At 37.6% G+C, this 19,810-nt stretch overlaps 2 protein-coding genes and 1 long non-coding RNA gene across 3 annotated transcripts; 2 read left to right on the plus strand and 1 right to left on the minus strand.

Moving 5' to 3' along the window:
* Positions 1 to 3,022: 3,022 nt before the first annotated feature.
* Positions 3,023 to 10,128, minus strand: LOC136260752 (uncharacterized). Its single transcript, XR_010703648.1, has 3 exons — positions 9,853 to 10,128; positions 3,562 to 3,760; positions 3,023 to 3,513 (listed from the first exon to the last, which is right to left on the minus strand). It is a non-coding gene; the product is annotated as an uncharacterized lncRNA (long non-coding RNA).
* On the plus strand, positions 6,346 to 8,877 carry LOC136259739 (uncharacterized). The gene is made up of 4 exons (XM_066053260.1): positions 6,346 to 6,642; positions 7,200 to 7,601; positions 7,656 to 8,005; positions 8,141 to 8,877. Exons 1-3 carry the CDS (start codon positions 6,346 to 6,348, stop codon positions 7,836 to 7,838), a joined length of 882 nt encoding a protein of 293 aa, XP_065909332.1. The 3' UTR covers positions 7,839 to 8,005; positions 8,141 to 8,877.
* LOC136260751 (cancer-related nucleoside-triphosphatase homolog) lies at positions 10,116 to 19,314 on the plus strand. The gene is made up of 4 exons (XM_066054611.1): positions 10,116 to 10,224; positions 15,633 to 15,798; positions 17,676 to 17,991; positions 19,009 to 19,314. The coding sequence occupies exons 1-4, from the start codon at positions 10,170 to 10,172 to the stop codon at positions 19,081 to 19,083; spliced, it is 612 nt and encodes a 203-aa protein (XP_065910683.1). The 5' UTR covers positions 10,116 to 10,169; the 3' UTR covers positions 19,084 to 19,314.
* Positions 19,315 to 19,810: the final 496 nt, after the last annotated feature.

A 19,810-nucleotide genomic window follows, 5' to 3' on the forward strand; every position in this document is an offset into this window, starting at 1 on the left:
CTTCTTTCTTTAAAGCCTCTGCCATTTGAAGGACTAACTTCTCTATCATCTTCTTAGAGTCACTATCTCCATTTTTGCAGGCATCCTTCAGTTCATCTAAAAACTTTTCATAAATCGTGTTGGTGGCAGAAGGTATTCTTGACCATTGGTTGGTGTTTCCTTACTAGCTTTGGCATATCTTTTCTTTTCTTTTTGGTAGCTACTATGCTATTACCTGTAACTCCTTGAAGAAAGTGTTCATCTCTCTGCATTTGTTGTGCCTTGTTCATCTTAGACAAAAATTCTTGGAAACTAAGATTCGGAGAAGTAATGGTAGCGAGCAAGTTCCTCCATGGAACATACCATAAATGGCTTCAATACTCCGATTTCCTGTATGCCTAAGATTGTAATCCGGAAAGATTAATGTCTAGGAAGCATAAGTACAAACACAACAGATGGTTAATACTAACATGAACCAACACTTCTTCAGTTAAGTATATAGTGCTGTTGGGAAATAAAATGAATTTCCAAAGACAAAGATGGAGATATATTAACATATGTGACCAGATTTTACAGAACCGATCCAAATCGCACATCAGGCAAAATCAAACTAACACCACCAGTGGATAGCTACACTATCGTACTACAGTTTTGACCCTCAGCACTACTCAAACTACAAGAGGGCTGGTTTTTACACACGTCTTTTCTGGGTGGTGTGGAGTGCTCAAATGGCGGTTTCAGGCCTTGTGAAGGACCTGGCTTGGCAAGAGTCAGTGGTTTACTGGTGGACAGCCTTATAATGTTGGCCAGACGTGTTCTCTGTTGATTTGCTACATATCAGCCACTAGGAGCCAGCACAGCCCTGTAATCTCGTGTCTGGACTCCAATCGTGGTCTGCCTCCATTTTGAGGTCTAACTTTTGCCCTCCCCGCCACCCCCCAGCCACCCCCCAGCCTCACCCCCCAAGCCACCCCCCAGCCTCCACCCCCCAGCCACCCCCCAGCCTCCACCCCTTTGTGAGCACTCGTGATACTACTTCGCTCGTCCAACTGCTCAGATTTTCTATCTTATTTGGCGGGAAACTGTACAAGCAGCTACAAGTACTGGAAGTGGCTTGAAACTTGAAAGGTAACAGATTGATGCATCTTTTGTGTAAATTTCATACGCGTGCTCATCTTTTGTGTAAATTTCATACGCGTGCTTGCTATCCTTGGAGAGTTATGCTGGCTTCAATTCTTTAAAACCGTTTATCTCGGAACTTCTAATGTGCGATTTGGATCGTTTTTCCAAAATCCAGTCACATATTGTCTCCAACTCCTCCATGTCATTAAGCTTGCCATAAACTTCTTAATTACCATTAATTTTGTGGTGGTGATCCAAAGCTCTCATTGTGATATGAACAATGCGCCCAAACTGCAGCCTGAATGTACAACTGTGTGGCATTGGAAGTAGGGACATTTGCATGTAATTCTTTGATTGCAGCATTTGCTAATAAACATGTTGTGGCATCACAATTTTGACACATTCACCATGCTTAATTACTGAAGCAGGAAACACTCTTTTGAGGTGCTGAAGGTCCTGCACACTTGCGACACTTTGCATCCAACTCCTGCAAATTCCTGAATTTCTGTAAGTTATAGTGCAATTTTGGTTCAGTAAATTCCTCAGCACTGTCTGCCCAGAATGATCCCAGCAAGCATAGGCAATTGAGAGATACTTATATATCGAAAAAAGGTGCAAATAAATAGTAAGCTTTTAATCACCAACCCAAGGAAACTAAGAATTAAGTAGCAAGATGGGATAGCTAGTTTAACTAATGCATTCAAAGAATTAGTAGTGCAATGTCCTATGAGAGACATGTTATGAGTTGATGCTTTACATTCAACCTTTAGTATTACAGCATACAAATGAATTGCAGTAACACCAAAAGTTGCCTCTGGAAAAGACCCAAGCATTAAATCAGGTGATTTGCCAGTTGTATCAACCAAATCTAATGAGTAAGCTTCAGCAGCATAACTTCTTTTTGATCTAACAGACTACACATATTCTTGTACTTGTTCTCTTGATTCTAACTTTGGAAGGTTACAAGGAAGGGTCACACAGTAGCATTTTGTTTCCAACTATCAAGAAGCCTTTTATTTTCATTTTCAAGATGTGTTATTTTTTTGTTTTGTACTTTGTGTTTTGATGTTTTCCCTGTAACACTAGCTCTATATGTTCTTTGCTGCATTGCTTATGACTTATACCACACTGTGTTGCTCTATTCTGCACTGTCTGTGGATCCTTGAAATTAGGTTAGGTAATCCTAAGGCTGCAGCACATGTTGCTGTCAGACCTTCAGTGCAGGTCACTGTAAAGGGTTACTAATATTTCAATTTTGAGGCACGTCCTAATTTGTGCAGCAATTGACTACTTTTGCCATGTTGTAATGCTTTGCATGAATCACAAATGTATGCGTGGGGCCCTGATTTTAGAGCTATGCCTTTGCAAGCTCCCAGTGGAGCTAAATGCAATGCACAAATGGTCGTGTTGTAAGTAGTGGTGCCCAATTGTAACTGATTCATTACACACTTTATAGTAACAAGGCGTATCAGCAATTCTTTGAAGCACTTCTGCTGCATCATGGTGTTTTTTCTTCCATTCAGTGTATTTAGTACAACATTCACAAACTACAGTTACTTCTTTTCCACTCAGATGTGTCACACATTCTCCTATATTTCGGCTATCAGCCATAGCTTTTGGGCAGTTGTTGCCATCAGACTATATATGATATTTATCCTTGGCAGGAAACTATATACATCTGTGGCTATTAGAAAAGGTGCATAATGTTAGCTACTTTCCAAGCATGCACGCATCTAAAGATTGCACTGTTGCTATGATCTGCATCCACTTTGTCCATTGTTTCTACATGGTCTGATCTCATGGTAGCTATATTTGGTAGTATGAATAAAATACATATCATATGTGATGTGTGACCTAGAAGAGTAGCTACCCAAAGCAATTTGTTCACACCCCCATGCTCATTTTGTGTATTAAACACCTCAATACACATAATAATTGTTCTACTTATCTCATTATAGCAAAAAAGTCACCTTAACACACATCATGCGCAAATAATAGAGTCATTTCAATAATTAGCCAATTGTTATTCACCAATTGCTTCAAGATGAGTTGTATAGATTTTTACCAATGAATATTTTGTTCTGTAACTATCAGTGCATGTGATCATATTATTTAATTGTTGCTGGAAGTAGTACTTTAAAAGTATGGCCTTATATCCACACCTTGTGTCTCCTCTGCACACGGGCCACTTCGATGTTTCAAAAAGGACTTTGAAGTTTTCATATGCTGGTTGATCACACGTGCTTCAGTAGATCCTTTAAACAAACTGCACCATCTACATCTGATAGATTCAGTCTTAACATCTTTATACAGTGGCTGGTCTTCTAGTGTAACGTTCTCTTCCTTAATATACTTTCCCAACACCTTGTCCAGATCCACAGGTGTTAATGCATCAACTATTTCTTTTCTCTTCTGCTGTGAATATGTAGTTACTGTATGCTTGTGAACTACTTTATATACCTGTCTAACTTTCTTCAGAGGTTTCCCACTACTACAGCGTTTCTGTGGCTCCAGTGGCTCTGCATGTCCATCTCTTATCATTGTCATCTCCACGCATTACCCAATGTGAAATGTTAACAGCATCAGATGCATTGCTGGCTTGACCTAATTCTAAAAATGACACCAAAACTGTGCGTAGATCTCCATCACTTTCAGTGATCTATTGGAATTAAAAGAACATGACTACATAATATGTCTATTAACTAACTTAGTTAGCATGTAGGAGTTTACAGTATATAGTACAGTGGCCAATTAGCTAACAAAGGTTTCAACTATGCATATCTAACTAATTACATCAGTGGAAAAAAGTGCAGAGGTTAGGTGGGAAGTGATCAAAAAGCCACCTGGATGGAGAAATGAATAACTAGCTACACCAGTTGTTTACAGTCACTCTTTCCCACATTTCTTAAAGCACTATTCGCTTTTATACATACAGAGTTGTAGGCTGTACAAAAGATAGGTACAAACTGAGTTGAGTCGCAAGGGATAGTCACCACCAGTGGTCCTGTAGAACCATTTCTGACCGGGGTCAAAATGCGATCAAGGAGACAAAGTGTGCTGCATCAAAGGATCAAGAGCTTTACAGCTGGCAGATCAAACATCAAGTCAAGAAAAGAGTAGCTTTATAGCTCACTACAAATGCTATAATAACAATATTTATAAAAACAATGCTTATCAATACACATACTCTGGACTGTGCTAGTTTTGTGAATCAACTAAGTGTCACGGTGACTCGGCATGTGCACCTCCTCTCCGGGCTAGCTAACTCATGCCTTATCGAGTATCGAGCTTGCGTAAGAGAGAGAGAGAGCAGTGATTTGCCTGCACGTTGGTGCAGGGCCGTTACTAAAATATGGAAATTCAATGTCAGCAGAATAACAGATTACACGAGCAAGAGTATAGAGGCAGACTTGATCCAGCTGTTACCTGACATAGCTCAGAAAGGTTTGAAATTATGAATGTGGTATGTGGACGAACTTGCTGGCGAAGTAATTAGCTATATTTGCAAATAAATAACAGCTAAATTATTATACCACTAATGCACACAACTTAGCATGCGCTGCATGGCTATTTTAAGAAAAGCTATTTAAAGACAGGACTAGTTGACTTGACAAGTGTTGATGCACACTCCAGGCTAAAGCTGAAATACAGCTAGCTACTTTAGACTTGTTAGCTACACACTATAGCTCATACAAGGAATTTATCTTCATGCAAATGTCAAATAAAATCTGATGCATATTTGATTTGTTTGTCCAATTTTAGAGTATGCTGTTTGTTCCTGGGTTCCCCATACTATATATTTTTTTGGCAAACTGAAATCTGTATAATGACGAGCAGCAAGATTTATAACTGGTGATTACCGCTACACAAGTAGTGCTACTGAGATGATTAATACCCTAAGATGGAACAGTCTTCACAATCGTAGAGACACTCTTAGACTACAAATGATGTATAAGATTATCCACCATATAGTTAATTTAAAACAACTAAACTGTACTAGTTACAATCATGGAATTACTAGAGGCCGTGACGGATTTCAAACTTACTGTTCCTTTTACATGGATTGATGCATACAAGTTTAGTTTCTTTCCACCTACCATTACGTCATGGAACAAATTACCATGAAATAGTTAACACTACTTCAAGTGACACTTTTGTTGACTTAGCTACTTAGTGATTTTAACTTTGATCAAGTGATTTTTATTATACTCATATTGCATTTTATAGGTTTTGCAACCATTATAATAATAACGCAGTGGCTATTGACACCGATCATCAGTGTCAATAAGGGCCACAACCAACTATTGACACCGACAGTAAATCACATGATGTGTACAGACGTGAATTATTGCGCCCACCCTTGATTGTTGGCAGTTCAGCGGCAATAACCTGGAGTAATGTCTTCGTCAGTGGATTCTGAGGACGACTCAGCAAATTCAGGAAATGATGTTGAAGAAATAGTGGACAGCAATGGTGACTTGATGAATGATGTTCAGGTAGGCAGAAAGTTCAACTCGTTCGAAGAAGTTCAGGAACTACTTAGGGAATTAAGAGCGTATAATCACCCTATGCGCATGTTTAATAGTCAAAGTAGATGATTACAACAAGAGACGTGCAAAGGCCAGGGTACCTTTAGAACTCATTGATAGTAAATGGAAATTCGCTTACTATGTAATTGCATGTGTCCACTTCGGCCAGCCTAGGAAAAGAAGCAAAGGCAACAGATGCAACTAGCGCCATTTAACCATAAAGTGCACTGCAAAGATCACCATATCATATGACAAGGAGTTCAAATGCCTTGTTCTTGAGCATTGTACACTGGAACATAGCCATCGAATCAGCAGTGAAATCATGAAGCATTATGCTTCAAATAGAAAATTGAGCATACAACAACAGCAGGAATTGGATGAAGTGCTCCAGCTCAGGCCGAATAACAAGCAACTAAAGGATTATATTCAAGCTAAATACAAGAAATTGGTTACACTAAAAGATATTCAGAATTTGAAGCTACTTATGAAAAAGATGAAAGCAGGTGGTAGAAGAGATGAACAGATCCTGATTGATTCTCTTGAAGATGCCTTGGAAAAGGCATCTTCAAAAGAAAGGTGGTAAAGGTGGTATTATAGTGAATGAAAATAATGAGATTACTACCGTGTCATATCAATCTGGACAAATGTCTGCCCTGTTTGAAAAGTTTCTGAAATATTGTTGGTGGATGGTACCTATAATGTGAATAGAGCTAGGATGGCTCTTTATTGCTTTATGGTTGAAGATGGGTTTGGTAGTGGTAGGAACATATTTTACTCTGCTACTGCTGAGGAAAGTGCTGTGCACTTATTACATATTATTCAGACATTTAAGTCATTTAATCCCTCCTGGTTCAATGTTCGTGTGATAGTAATTGATAAAGATTTTACTAAGTTACCAGCACTACAACAGGAGTTCCCACAAACAACAGTACTTTTCTGCCAGTTTCATGTCATCAAGTATTTTTTTAAGCAGATTGTTGATCTTGATGTGGCCAAAGAAAATCGGGAGCAGGTCAGAGAAACCATCAGGAGGATTTTTAATGCTGACAGTGCAGAATCATATATTGCATTGAAGCAAGACCTCTTTGACAACACCAACATTGCATTTAAAGAATATTTTATCAAAAACTGGGATGTTTGTAGAGTAAAATAGGTAACCTTTCTTCATGACAATCATCTTCATTTTGCCAATACAACAAATAATCAGCTTGAATGCCATAATCACAAGTTAAAAGATGTTATTTCTCGATCAATGTCACTTTCTGAAATATTTGAAAAGGTGCTTCTCTTCTGTAGAATGATTGCTGAAGAGTATGCACACACAAGGTGTTTACTGAAGAATTTTCTACACATAATACAGCCAATGATGGTATTAGTGATGTGTCTACAATTAATGCAACTTGCACAGTGTATTCAGCTGAGAGGATTGTTATACAGTTAAGGCTGTCACGTTCTGTGATGTATACTGTTTTAAGTGGAGATCGTGATGGTGTTTTTAAGGCAGTTTACAAATCCTGGGAGCATTGTGTGTCTCTCATTGCTAATAACTGCTCTTGTGGTTTTTCAAAGGTGATGGGACTCCCCTGTCAACATAATTTTATATTTGTGGTGAGAGCCTCTCAAAATTTACCAGTATTTGAAGTGCAACTTGTAGCAAGAAGGTGGCACAAAGCTTTTCAGTTATTGATGGATCCATCTGAAGTATCAGATGATCGTGATGAAGAAGACAACAGTGGTGCATTACAAGTGTCTTCACTTACTACTAATTTTCCATTGAAGAGCACACTTTCTAAAAATCAGAAATATAAGAAAGCTCTGGGATTAGGTCAGAAGTTGGCAGCACTCAGTTCAGAGTGTGGCATGGCTGAATTTAGAAGAAAGATTGTTGTTCTAGAGTCATTGCTAAGTTACTGGGAGAGAAAGTGTGATATAGAAATAGTCCCTGTTCAGGAGGATGAGGCGGTGGTTCTAGTAAGTAAATGTTTTATTTGCATTACATATTTATTCATACCTTTAATACCACAGGAGAATGCAGTGCCACAGGAGAGTGAGAACATTTTGATACCCCAGGAGACTGAGAGTACTGCTATTCCACAGGAAGATGAAAGCACCTCCATGCCCGAGATCTTTTCACAGGAGGCTGAAAACACCCTAATGCCACAGAAACTGAGAGTAGGACTATTCTTTAGGATGCTGAGAACACCTTGATGCCCCAGGAAACTGAGAGTACTGTTTCACAAGAGACTGAGAACACTTGTATACTACAGGATATTGAGAAGACAATGCATCATTTGCAAGAGCTACAGAATGCCACCAGTGTTAGCAATTCATCAGTACATAATGATGCTCAACTTCTTAAATCCACTGAAGGACATGTAAGTTTAACTACTAAACTTTACACTTGCCTAACTACTATTATATCTCTATAATAAAATACATGGGTATGTATTAATTGTGATTGTATGTAATCCTTTTATGTATAGTGCTTAACTATGTTTCTCTCTTTGTAGGGCTGTTTGCAACTCTCTGTTCTGTGTGAGAATATTAAGATGGAAGAATATATAAAGCCAAAAGGTTGACTTAAGCAAAGCAGCAAGCTGTGGCCTTCCAAGAACAAAAAACGGCAGAGAGAAAAGGAGAACCAACCATGCGGTAATGAACAGCCAGTAATGCCAAGGCCAAAGAGACGGAAAACATGTCAACCTGGAATGGCTGCTAATTGAATGAGAATTAAGAGGGAGTTAAAACGAAAGGAATCTGACAAGAGTGGTGAATCACTGAGTGATGTTTGAATTGCACTAAGTTCAGATGATGAAGAAGCAGACAGCAGCAAAGAACTCTTTCCTAATGTAAAGGTTATTCCTTTAGATTTTGAGACACTGAAGTCTTCAACTGGCTGGACGAATGATAGATTGATAAATGCTGGACTGTCTCTACTCAAGCAAAAGTTTCCGAACATAGTTGGATTAAAAAATGTGGTAAGTGTTGGGACTTGTGGGTATTCTGATTAGTCTGGTGAAGATGAATTTGTAGATAATAAATTGTTTTGGAAACCACTGGATTTGCATCACCAACAAAAATTGTAAGCAAAATGATGTGAAGGTTTATGACAGTATGCGCACAGCTGACCTCTGTGTCAATAGAAAAGAAATCATTACTTTACTAGTGAAGACATCAAGAAAATGCTTATCATTGACTTTTCCAGATGTTCAGCAACAGCAAGGAGGATCAGATTGTGGCCTATATGCCCTTACATTCAGTTTCTCTTTGTGCTCTGGGACAGATCCAGCAAAGTTATTATATCACCAGGGTGAATTTAGATCACACTATCTCCGTTGTCTAAAGAGCAAAGAAATTACCAACTTTCCAGATGATAAAATTATGAAAAACCCTGGAAAATCACTATTGCGTAGAGTAAAGGTATATTGTACTTGTCGCCTGCAAAATACTGGGGATAGCATGGTTCAGTGCTCAAAATGTCTGGAATGGTTTCACCAAACAAGCTTAGAAAATGAATGGGAAGATGACAAACCTTTGCCTAAACTGCGGTATTGTCAAGACTGTAGGTAACTACGGACTGCAAGTCATATGCATCTTTCATTGACTCTAAATGTTGTATTAAGTTCATTATTGTAAGCTGTTACATTATCATGACAAACTTCTTTAGCGCATGGTACATGTAGCTAGTATGTACACATGCATGAGGTATGCTTGAAACATGAGCAGTGTAGTGTGTGTGTGCAGATGAAGTATTCATCCATGTACATATATTATGATAGTCTGCTGGCCAGTGGCACTCAGTCAACACTTAGCTAGCTAGGAGTTTAAGCTGGTGACATGCATGCAGTGGCCGTTATTCTACATTTGTATATGGCTATACGCATCCACAATGCATATTGCAAGTGTCGATACAGTATTAATCAAGTTGATGGTCTTTATTGATTAGTGTCGATAGTCATTGGTGGCTTCTTATTACCACCAATCCAATCCAAGCACTGATCGGTGGCTTTTTTATGCCACTGATGGGTACGATTGGCTTCTTAACACTAGTCGGTGTCAGCAGTCTTTCGTGGCTTCTTATTAGTCTCGCGTGGCCAGACCGCTTTTTTCCGTATACTGTATACGGAAAAAAGCGGTCTGGCCACGCGAGACTAGCTTCTTATTGCCACCGATCGGTGTCAATAGCCACGGCCTAATAATAATTTTTAAAAACACTACTTACGTGCAGAGGGATCTCTTCAAGAAGCTGGAATGCTTCCGTTCTTCCTGATAAACCATCTTCAATCCTTGAATCCTTGTGTCATTCTCCACCACCATCACTGCCGGACACTGAGAGCCGAGCTGAGAGCTATAGTTTAACTCATGATGGAAAAAGAAGGCGATCTCCAATTAAATTAGGGCTTTCCAATAGAAATCTAAGGGACCATTACTTCGAACACTACCGGTGCATACGGTGCGACTAACGTAAACTATCCGACCGCCCTAATTCAACACGTGTTCGATTCTAAGTCATTGGTGCACTGATCGATGTGATTCTCCATGGCTAAACTGCCAGATGTCCCTCTAATCCATGCTCTTATCACAGGTCCTCCCGGTACGTTCGTGTATCTGTTTAATTGTACGTCGTTTAGCAGCTAGCCAAACTTGCAAAGCTTTTTGTATTTTCTTACCATCATGTAGAGTAGAGGCTGGTATTATGGGACAGGGGGTAATATGGCTCACATAGCTTAAAACAAGTGTAGTGGGTTAAATCCTGCAGATTCAGGAGTAAAGAGATAGTACCTATTCAGATCATCACAGATAGTGATTATAAGTCAACCACAATACTAATTAGGGAATAATATAGCTCCTAAAATTTGCTATATCATAATGGAGGACTGTCAATGATTGTCTTTGTACCACTCACTATGCAGTAAAGAATACGAAGATGTGAAGTGCATGTACTAAGTCAACTAATCTACTTTGACTGTCTACAGTGTCCCTGCTACCTTTTACATAATGAAATTTACCATAATCAAATACGAAATAGTCAACTTGCAAGCACAGCGTCTCATAATACCCCCTTATGTCTCATAATACACACACCTACAGTGTTCCAGAAAAATGATTAAACAGACCACCAAATGTTATGAAAATTTTTGAAATTTTAGGATAATATAGTTTATGGGCATACCTTTCCCTATTAGTATTGTGAAATACCAGGGTTACAGTTTAAGGTAATAGCAATGCTTTGAAGTTAAGTGTCTCATAACTACCACCACTACTCTACCGAGGGGTCACCAACTCACGAAAAAAGGGTACGGATTTCAAAATCTTGAACAAATTTCTTAAGATTTCACGGGTTTCAAAAGATTTCGCAAAATCGAACGAGAGCTGCAAAATCTGATTTTAAATTACAGGTTGGTGTAGAGTGATAAGTTCTGAAATCACCAAAAAAATAGTGGGAGAAGGAAACAGAAGTTCAGCAGGCATGTAAAAGCAAAGCCTCACGAAATTGAGAGGAATTGCGAAGCCATATAAACCAGGAGTAAAGCCTTGGCATAACTATTAAATGAAACCTTACAAAACCAGGAGCAACTCGCAGCTGAAGCCCTATGAACCAGGAAAAAGGCCAATCATTCAGGGGAAATCCCGTGCGAAACCCCTCAAAACCTGGAGCAACTGTCAAAGCTCTATCTGGTGTGAAACCCCACAAAATCAGGAGCATCTCAGTGTATGCTTAAGTTGCTTTTGTAGTTGGTGTATTGCTAAGTTTAGGCCACTCTAAATAAATTCTCTGTTTCCCGTCCACCGCCCGCATCTAGTTACTGTCAGCTCTAAATATTCCATTATTCCGTATTCTTCCATTATTTTCCGGTTATTGTTGCATACTGAGAGGCTCACTTGAACCATGTCAGCTCACGTGTCAGCAGTGCTATCAAGTCGGCACAAACGTCACGTTTGTGTTATTTTGCAACTTAAAAAGGAAGGAACAAGCTTAAGGTGAAGTTATAAGCATGCAGTTATGCAGCTTTTTTATGGTTGTGCCAGGTAAATAATGGTTTGAAAAGCTGCCAATCTTATAATGAATAATGGAAATGAACCGCCCGCCCGCATGCAAATATGCTTGAGCCCAGGACGGGAAACAGAGAATTTATTTGGAGTGGCCTTATGAAGTTATGCTAAGTTTATGTTGCTAAGTTTGCAGTTTGCTAAGTAAATCCGATGCGGAGCAGAACATCGGATTTCATTCTTACTTTTGTGCAGGAGCAGTTTGCATGGATTCCCCTGGTTTTGTTTGGCTTCTTTCCCACAGCTCCTGGTTTTGTTTGGCTTCCACAACTCGCTTAATATAAATCCGAAACAGAGCGGACCGTCGGACTTTGCATGGATTCTCTCCTGGTTTGTTGGCTTCTTTCCCACAACTCCTGGTTTTGTGCGGTTTCCACAACTTGATTATACAAATCCAAAGCGGAGCGGAACATCGGATTTCATTCTTACTTTTGTGCAGGAGCAGTTGAGTGTAAGCTACGGTACCAGAACAAGTATAGAATCAGAATCACGATAACAACATAAGATTTCGTATTTCAGGCAGGATTTTACTGGAGGTGTACGAGATTTCAAAGCAGTTAGTGACCCCTCGTCATGTACCGTCCCGGGTACTGCATGTACTGTGTAAATATTGCAATTACAATTCCATGTTGCATTTTAGTCTCTTGCTTTTTGTATTGTGTGGGAATGGAGAGTAAAAGGGTCTGGTGGATCTTCGATAAGGCCATACCTATTTGATCTTATGTTGCGCGGGCCCGACCGACTACATTTTTCTTCAAATTAAATTATTTTGAAAATCATGTGTGCGGATCACATGTACTTAATTAAAGACAACACATCATCAGCACCCTCGTGATATAGTCCAAAAGGAACCATTGAAGATCATCCGATGCTCTAAAATTGTAGAATATAATGGGAAAGCTCTTTTGGAGATATCTGATGCTACTAGAAGAGTATGAAACCTAGATTTTTAACTGTGTATGTACTATCAAGAGTGAATAATAAAATACTGGCTGCACAAATACATTAGGCCATACCTCTTTTATTATTCACTCTTGGTACTATTATAGCTACATTCATTATTTGCATTTTGTATGCTTGTGTTTAAAATTTTCATTTTCAAACCAACCTACCTACCCAAATTTAAAATAATTTTGCCCGCGCAACGTAAGATCAAATAGGTATGGCCTAATGTATTTGTGCAGCCAGTATTGTTGGGGATCTTTAATTAGTGGTGATACAGGGCTAAACCAGAACATTAAACTGGAAAGGGGGAGTGCAAATTAAGTTGTTTGGAAGGTAGGATTTGGTTTATAAGATTATGACAGGATCACTATAAGCAGGAGCTCACTATAAGCAGGAGCTTTGGTGCTTATAAGCTCCTGCTATAAGAGTGCAAAATATACTCCAAAATGCTAAGCTTGGTGGGGTTTCTTGGGGGAAACTCCCTTCCTTGAAACTGAATTAGGTGTGAAGGTTGCTAATTAAATACACAATTTTGGTAAAATTTTACTGTGTTGCTGGGGGTGCTGTATTTGGCGAATCGACGGATTACGGATTGACGGATCACGTGATGAACATATTCCAGGCTCATTGGAGATGTTTATAAGCATTGTGTCAGTATATAATCTATGACTAAATATACTTGATGTAATAATTATTTTACAAAATGCTACACACATCACTTCATCGCTTAAATGTCCACACACCGTTCCTGGATTTAGCTATAAGCTACGTGATCACAGTAACAATTGAAGGTAAAGCCGCTTACCCCTGGCACATTATTACATTTGTAGATTAGGTCTGCTACCAAAGTATTAAAGCCTAAGCCAGTCAGTATATTTCTTTTGTCATTTAGTCGGGAAGATGAGATAATTACAGCCAACCCATACCGCAGCTGTAACCCTACAATCATTCTATAGTTTACCTTCTTTTCTCATGGGAGGAGAGTGTGTCCTGGCCATCAGACCGCTGAATTGATCTGCTTTCCTGTTCAGAATCTTTGCTTCAATATAGAAGATCGTCAATAGCTAATCAGCTCACCAAGTTAACTTACTCAGAAGTCGATACAATCCATAGTCTCCTCAAACACCTGCCTATCCATGGCTAACGATGTACACGTGCAGCGCCAGATAGTGGACTATATAGATGTACTATATACATATGACCGTGAACAACCATAGCTAAATCCATAAATGTGAAACGGTGTATGGGGGTTTTAGTGATGAAGTGAAATGTGCAGCATTTTGTCATCATCAGTAAAATAATGATTATACCAAGTATAGTACAACACTGACACGATACTTATAAACATCTCCAATGACAATGTTGGGGGTAACGCATTACTTTTGTGGTAACGCATTACTTTTGTGGTAACGCATTACTTTTGTGGTAACGAGGTAATATAACGAAATATACTGTAAAAACAGGTAATATAACTCAAGTTACTTTACTTGCAAATGTGACACGTTACCTAAGTAATGAAGTTACTGTAACGAGTCTAATATTACATAATATTATTACTTTAAGTTACGAAGTTACTAATCTCGTTAGTAATCCACTGAGTAACGCCTAGTCACTACGAAGTAATGAAGCCTACTGAATGAAGCATATTCACCAGCTTCTTATTTATAATCAAGATTTGCACATTGTCCAACAACCAAAATCATGTCACGTGATAAAGTGGTAGTTTCACACGTGACAGCTTAAGGCTGTGGACACAAAGTAATATGATATGTAATATTATTATAGTTACTTTATATGGGTAATCTGTAACTGTAACTAAATAGTTCAGTTGTAAAATAATATATAATATGCAGTGTTGGGCAAGTTACTTTGTAAAAGTAACTAGTTACATATTACATATTACTTACAACTGAACTATTTAGTTACAGTTACATATTACCCATAAAATAAAGTAACTGTAATAATATTACATATTATATTACTTTGTGTCCACAGCCTTAAGCTGTCACGTGTGAAACTACCACCTTATCACGTGACATGATTGCGTTGTTGGACAATATGTAAATCTTGGTTATAAGTAAGAAGCTGGTGAATAAGCTTCATTCAGTAGGCCCCGTTATTTCGTTGTGGCTAGGCGTTACTGAGAGGATAACTAACGAGATTAGTAACTTCGTTACTTGTAGTAATAATATTACATAATATTAGACTCGTTACAGTAACTATATTACTTAGGTAACGCGTTACATTTGTAAGTAAAGTAACTTGCGTTATATTACCTGTTTTTATAGCGTATTTCGTTATATTACTTTGTTACCACAAAAGTAATAATATTACGTAACGCGTTATTCCCAACACTGATAATATGTAATATGTAACGAGTTACATTTAAAAAGTAACTGTCCCAACACTGTCCAATGAGCAGTAGAATGTGTTCATCACATGATCCATTGATCTGTAATTCGTCGATCCGTGATCCACCAAATACAGCAACCTGTGATTCTGCTGAATATTGACCATTTGATAATACAACTTTGGGAGAAAGATCATCAATTAATCCTTTTTATTTCTATCTGTGTATCTAGGTATGCCGTTTGATGCAGAGTCTTGTCAACCTAATATACAGTCCAGTCGTTTTATAGTTTACCCATATGCTAACAAAAGCTGTACTAACAGTTTCTAGTGCAGAAAATGTACTCTACAACATATTAAAAGTTCTAAGCAATCCCATGTAAAGGAAAGTGACATTTTGTGGTATTTAGGGGAAGGTGACATTTTGTGGTGTTTGGGATAAAAATGTGACTTTTTACTGTTTCATCCGTATTACAAATTAGTCAAACTTGGTATCAAATGAATGGTCTCACTGAAAGGAATAAGGTGGTATTTATTTGAAACTGATAGCTTATTTTGTTCAGAAGTTATAACCCTGTTGGTATGATTTATGTAAGGCTAAAAATGATTTTATATCAAGCTCTTGCAAGTACATATGTCTATTGTATTCCTTATTAGGAATTGGCAAAACCACACTAGTCAGACACATTGCTCAGCAGTTAAAAGAAACAGGTGTACCACTCACTGGTTTCTATACTGAAGAGGTCAGAGGTCATCATGGTAGAATAGGATTTGATGTGGTGACTCTTGATGGACAGAGAGCACCTCTGGCAAGAGTGACACAGTAAGAAATTAATAGGGTGAATTTGTAAACAGGGGAACTGCTAATTTCTCGATATTTTGCTGAAAAATTTCTTTGTGATGATAAATTCAACCACACAAAAGCAGCCAAGCTGTGAAAAAATGGTGTGGCCTTTAAAAGCCTGGGTGAAAAAAGTTGTGAAGTAAAAGTGGTGGCCAAGAAATGGCTGCAATAATGTTAATGTTAATAAATTTTAACAAAAATGTGCACAGCCATTACTAAATTTATTAACATCATTGCAGCCATTTCTTGGCTGCCACCTTTGATTTTACAACTTACTTTTAAGACTGCACCATTTTTTCATAGCTTGGTTGTTTTTGTGTGGATCTCAAATCTTTTTGTACTTTATAAGGCCTGAATTTAGGGTTTGTTTTTTTACTCACATTTCTTCTCTTCTATACAGACTTATAAATGTATTGTATTGCATGTGATTTATGTCAACATTTGGTAATATTATTATAATACTCTAATAGAATGCACATTTTTTGAGGGTAGAACATACATAGAATGTTCTACATAGTACTAGTTACAAACGTTTATTTTAAGCTAAAATCTTGATCTATAAAGAAGAAATTATGTAAGGTGATCAGCCAAGATAACAATGGTTAAGGATGCGGGTGCTATGGTTTGAGCTCTGGTAAGTTGATTTTTTTCTTGATATTTTTTGTGCACCTTTTTTACCCTGTGTGACTGCTCTATTAAAGCATCTTTGTCCCATGATTTTACACTCGCTCAGTTTTTGTTTTATAACTTTGTAACTAGCACTCTATTGTGCTATTCAAACCATAAAAGGCACTGCTACAATGATCAGCCTATGTACACACCAATTTTCAAGTTATTCTCATACTTAGTTTATCAGAAGTTTGACCTTTTCAGAATAAATGCTCATAGCGTCTTGGATATTCATCAAATTCATAATAAACTTGGTACGTGAATTCACATTTATATGCTCTTCATTTGTGCCAAAGATTGCAGCAATCGAATTACACGTTTACATTTTATACAATTTTTGCAAAGTGTATAAAAATAAATTGAAGTTTCTGTAGCCCTGCAAAGATGTGAAGAAGCAGACTGTAAATAGCTATGACTTCATACTTAATTAATGTTAATTATCCCTTTGTATGCATACATAGTTACTTTTTGTAGCTTATTAGTGTAATTAGCCAGGTGTTTTTATCTATCCCTGTCTTCGTTGTTATTTTTGTAAGTAATCAGTAGGTTGTTTTGACACATCTCTGCCTCTTTATTGTTCTAGTTTTGTACAGGTAATTAACTTTCTTTGTAAGCTTGTATAGTTGACCTTTTGCTGACTTTAGCACTACAGCTTGTATAAATACTCTATATCTGTGTGCAAAATTTAGTCTGCAATTGAGTGTGCTAAACTGAGTATTGAGAACTGAAGCGATCGAATAGCTAGAATCAATCGGCTTCATGACAGAAGATATTAAATTAAATCAAACTTTTGAATGCCAATAACTTGCAAATGTTTTTTTTTTTTTTTAAATTTAGTGCTGTGAAGACTGCATCAAATAGTAATTGTCACACATTCTAGTACAGTGGAACCTCTGTTATCTGAACACCAATTATGCAAATTTTGGTTAACTAGGCACCTAAAAGGTCCAAGAGTAGTAAGTTGCCTAATAGAGTAGTAGGTGTTTTATTGGAATTATTGAAATACATAGGTACCAATTAGTGACACATTGAAATTGATGTTGCATATAATTTTAGAGTTAGGAAATTTACAGTTATTTGAATACCAGGTGGTCCCCATGATTTCGGATTGAAGTTCCACTGTGGGGTGTTCATAACTGATGGTGAACGGTTATGCTGGCATGTTGTTGTGTTTGCTTTGTCTACAGAGCTCAGGTACCTGGAAATAGGAAAGGCTATTATGTTGGCAAGTACGAAGTTTTGTTGAACAGTTTTGAGCAAGTTGCCTTGCCAACATTTAGTGACCCGAATGACAAAAGTGATAAAGCTCAACAGATACAACATTTACAAGTTATAGATGAAATAGGAAAAATGGAATTATTTAGTAGGGATTTTGTTCAGTCAGTTCAGAGGACATTCCAGTCACCTCACCGTGTTGTGCTAGCTACTATACCAATATCAAAGGGGAAGTCCCACTGGATACTGGAAGAGTTGCGGAGCAGAAAAGATGTTCAAATATTTGAAGTATGTTATCAATTTTTTGCAACTCCATCATCATTGAACTACCGTAAAGTTGGGTTGTTAAGCACATGCGCTTATAATTTTCAGAGAAAACTTTGTAAAAATCATACTATCTGTTATGCCTAATATGTAAATAATTGTGGTGTGTTTAACATGGAATCACTACATTGTAATAGAGGGGTTAGTAGTATATGCCAGTTATCACGCCAGTGTGTAAGGATATTTGACTCTATTTCTGGGTAAAATCCTTTGTAATAAACAAGAATATCGCAATTCAGAAAGCTGATTTGCTGTATATACGGTGAAGGGAGACCTCAAGGGAGACGTAAGCGTTCAAGGAGACATTCATTTTCCAGTATTTCCAGTTTTTCTTCCTGTGTGTAGCTTTGTCGCATATTGAGCCTTGCGTTTGCCCATGTGTGCTTATCAGGCATGATTAATCACAAGAAATGTGTATGCGCTCAAATAATATGCGCTTAATAGACACATGTGCTTAAACAACCCGATTCTATGGTAATCCTTCTGCCTCATATAGCCTGTACATATAAGCCTTCTTCTCTCTCGAATACCATAGATACCATATACGCAGTACGTTATTTTTGCAAATACTCATTTTCCAACTTTTCACAGACTATATATGGTTTATTGTGTTACTCTGTATCAATACCACATTTCACACCTTATACTGATATCCAATATTTTTATTGTCTCTCTGATGCAGTTTTTCTGATAAACTGATATGAAGACACAGCCGATACTGCATGTACTTTAATTTTTTTGTAACCGATGCTATATTGGATTGAATATCCACTGTACAGTATACAGCATCCAGTAACTGAACAATTGACTGTTTGCGACATATATATGGGTTTACATAATAACAGCCTGTCTCTTTAAAATTTGCAACTGTGCATAAATGTATTTCTTTAATGTTTACTGCATAGTTTTGTCTTTTTCTGACTGTTATCATCAGTGCTACGGGTATTAATTATGTACGTATGTGCCTTCTTTGTATTGCAGGTATCAGTTGATAATAGGAATGGATTAATTTCAGAAATTAAAGGCTACTTGGAGCACAGTTTGTCACGCATTTGATTAATTCCTGCTGTTGTTATGTATATCTGCACCTCATTGATGATACACTGACTTTATATTATCAATCGCGAAGTTGTGGATTTGTTGTACAAGCAAAGGTGCACTTTTATTGCACACATGGACATGGCTGTACTATAAGAGTATCTTTGAAATTCTAGTTCATTCTCATTGCACAAAAGCACTATATATATATTTCCTTGTTTAACCAGTGACATCAATTGTACAGTTAGTATGGAGAGCACCCAACATATTTTACAATTCCTGTGGTGGTAGTTACAACATTGACCAGACTCAGTGTTCCAGTAAAAACCTTCTGGTGTTGGCTCTTTCACCAGGATCATAGTTAGTCCCTTTTTATATTAAAACAGGCTGTAGGACCAGGTGTATTACAGACCTTCAGCACTTGCACTGTAAAGCCTTATAAATAAATGAATATTACTAATTATCTGTATGGTTGCTGTGTATGTTTCAAAGCAGTCAGTGTTAGGGTACTGCTGTTTTTAGTACAAAATATTGAGAATTTCATAGATTGGTTAGGACATTGCAGATCAAAGCCAAAATAATCACACGTATATCTCTCTGGCTCAGACTAATGAGTCTTTAATTATTCAGGCAAAAAACAGGCTACTTGGCATATTATGACATACCATATTTCATAGTCACTTGTAGCAGGACATGGTATTTGTAGCTATCACTCACAGAATACTACTGATTCCAATTATATTGT

Source organism: Dysidea avara, chromosome 7, assembly GCF_963678975.1.
Source record: "Dysidea avara chromosome 7, odDysAvar1.4, whole genome shotgun sequence".
Taxonomy (NCBI): Eukaryota; Metazoa; Porifera; class Demospongiae; order Dictyoceratida; family Dysideidae; genus Dysidea; species Dysidea avara.

Coding starts and splice junctions, on each gene's coding strand:
- LOC136259739 (XM_066053260.1), top strand. CDS start 6,346: ATGGCTCTTTATTGCTTTATGGTTGAAGATGGGTTTGGTAGTGGTAGG. Junction 6,643..7,199: donor CCAAAGAAAATCGGGAGCAG/GTCAGAGAAACC, acceptor GGTTTTTCAAAG/GTGATGGGACTCCCCTGTCA. Junction 7,602..7,655: donor AGGATGAGGCGGTGGTTCTA/GTAAGTAAATGT, acceptor TTAATACCACAG/GAGAATGCAGTGCCACAGGA.
- LOC136260751 (XM_066054611.1), top strand. CDS start 10,170: ATGGCTAAACTGCCAGATGTCCCTCTAATCCATGCTCTTATCACAGGT. Junction 15,799..17,675: donor CCTCTGGCAAGAGTGACACA/GTAAGAAATTAA, acceptor CTTTGTCTACAG/AGCTCAGGTACCTGGAAATA. Junction 17,992..19,008: donor AAGATGTTCAAATATTTGAA/GTATGTTATCAA, acceptor TTTGTATTGCAG/GTATCAGTTGATAATAGGAA.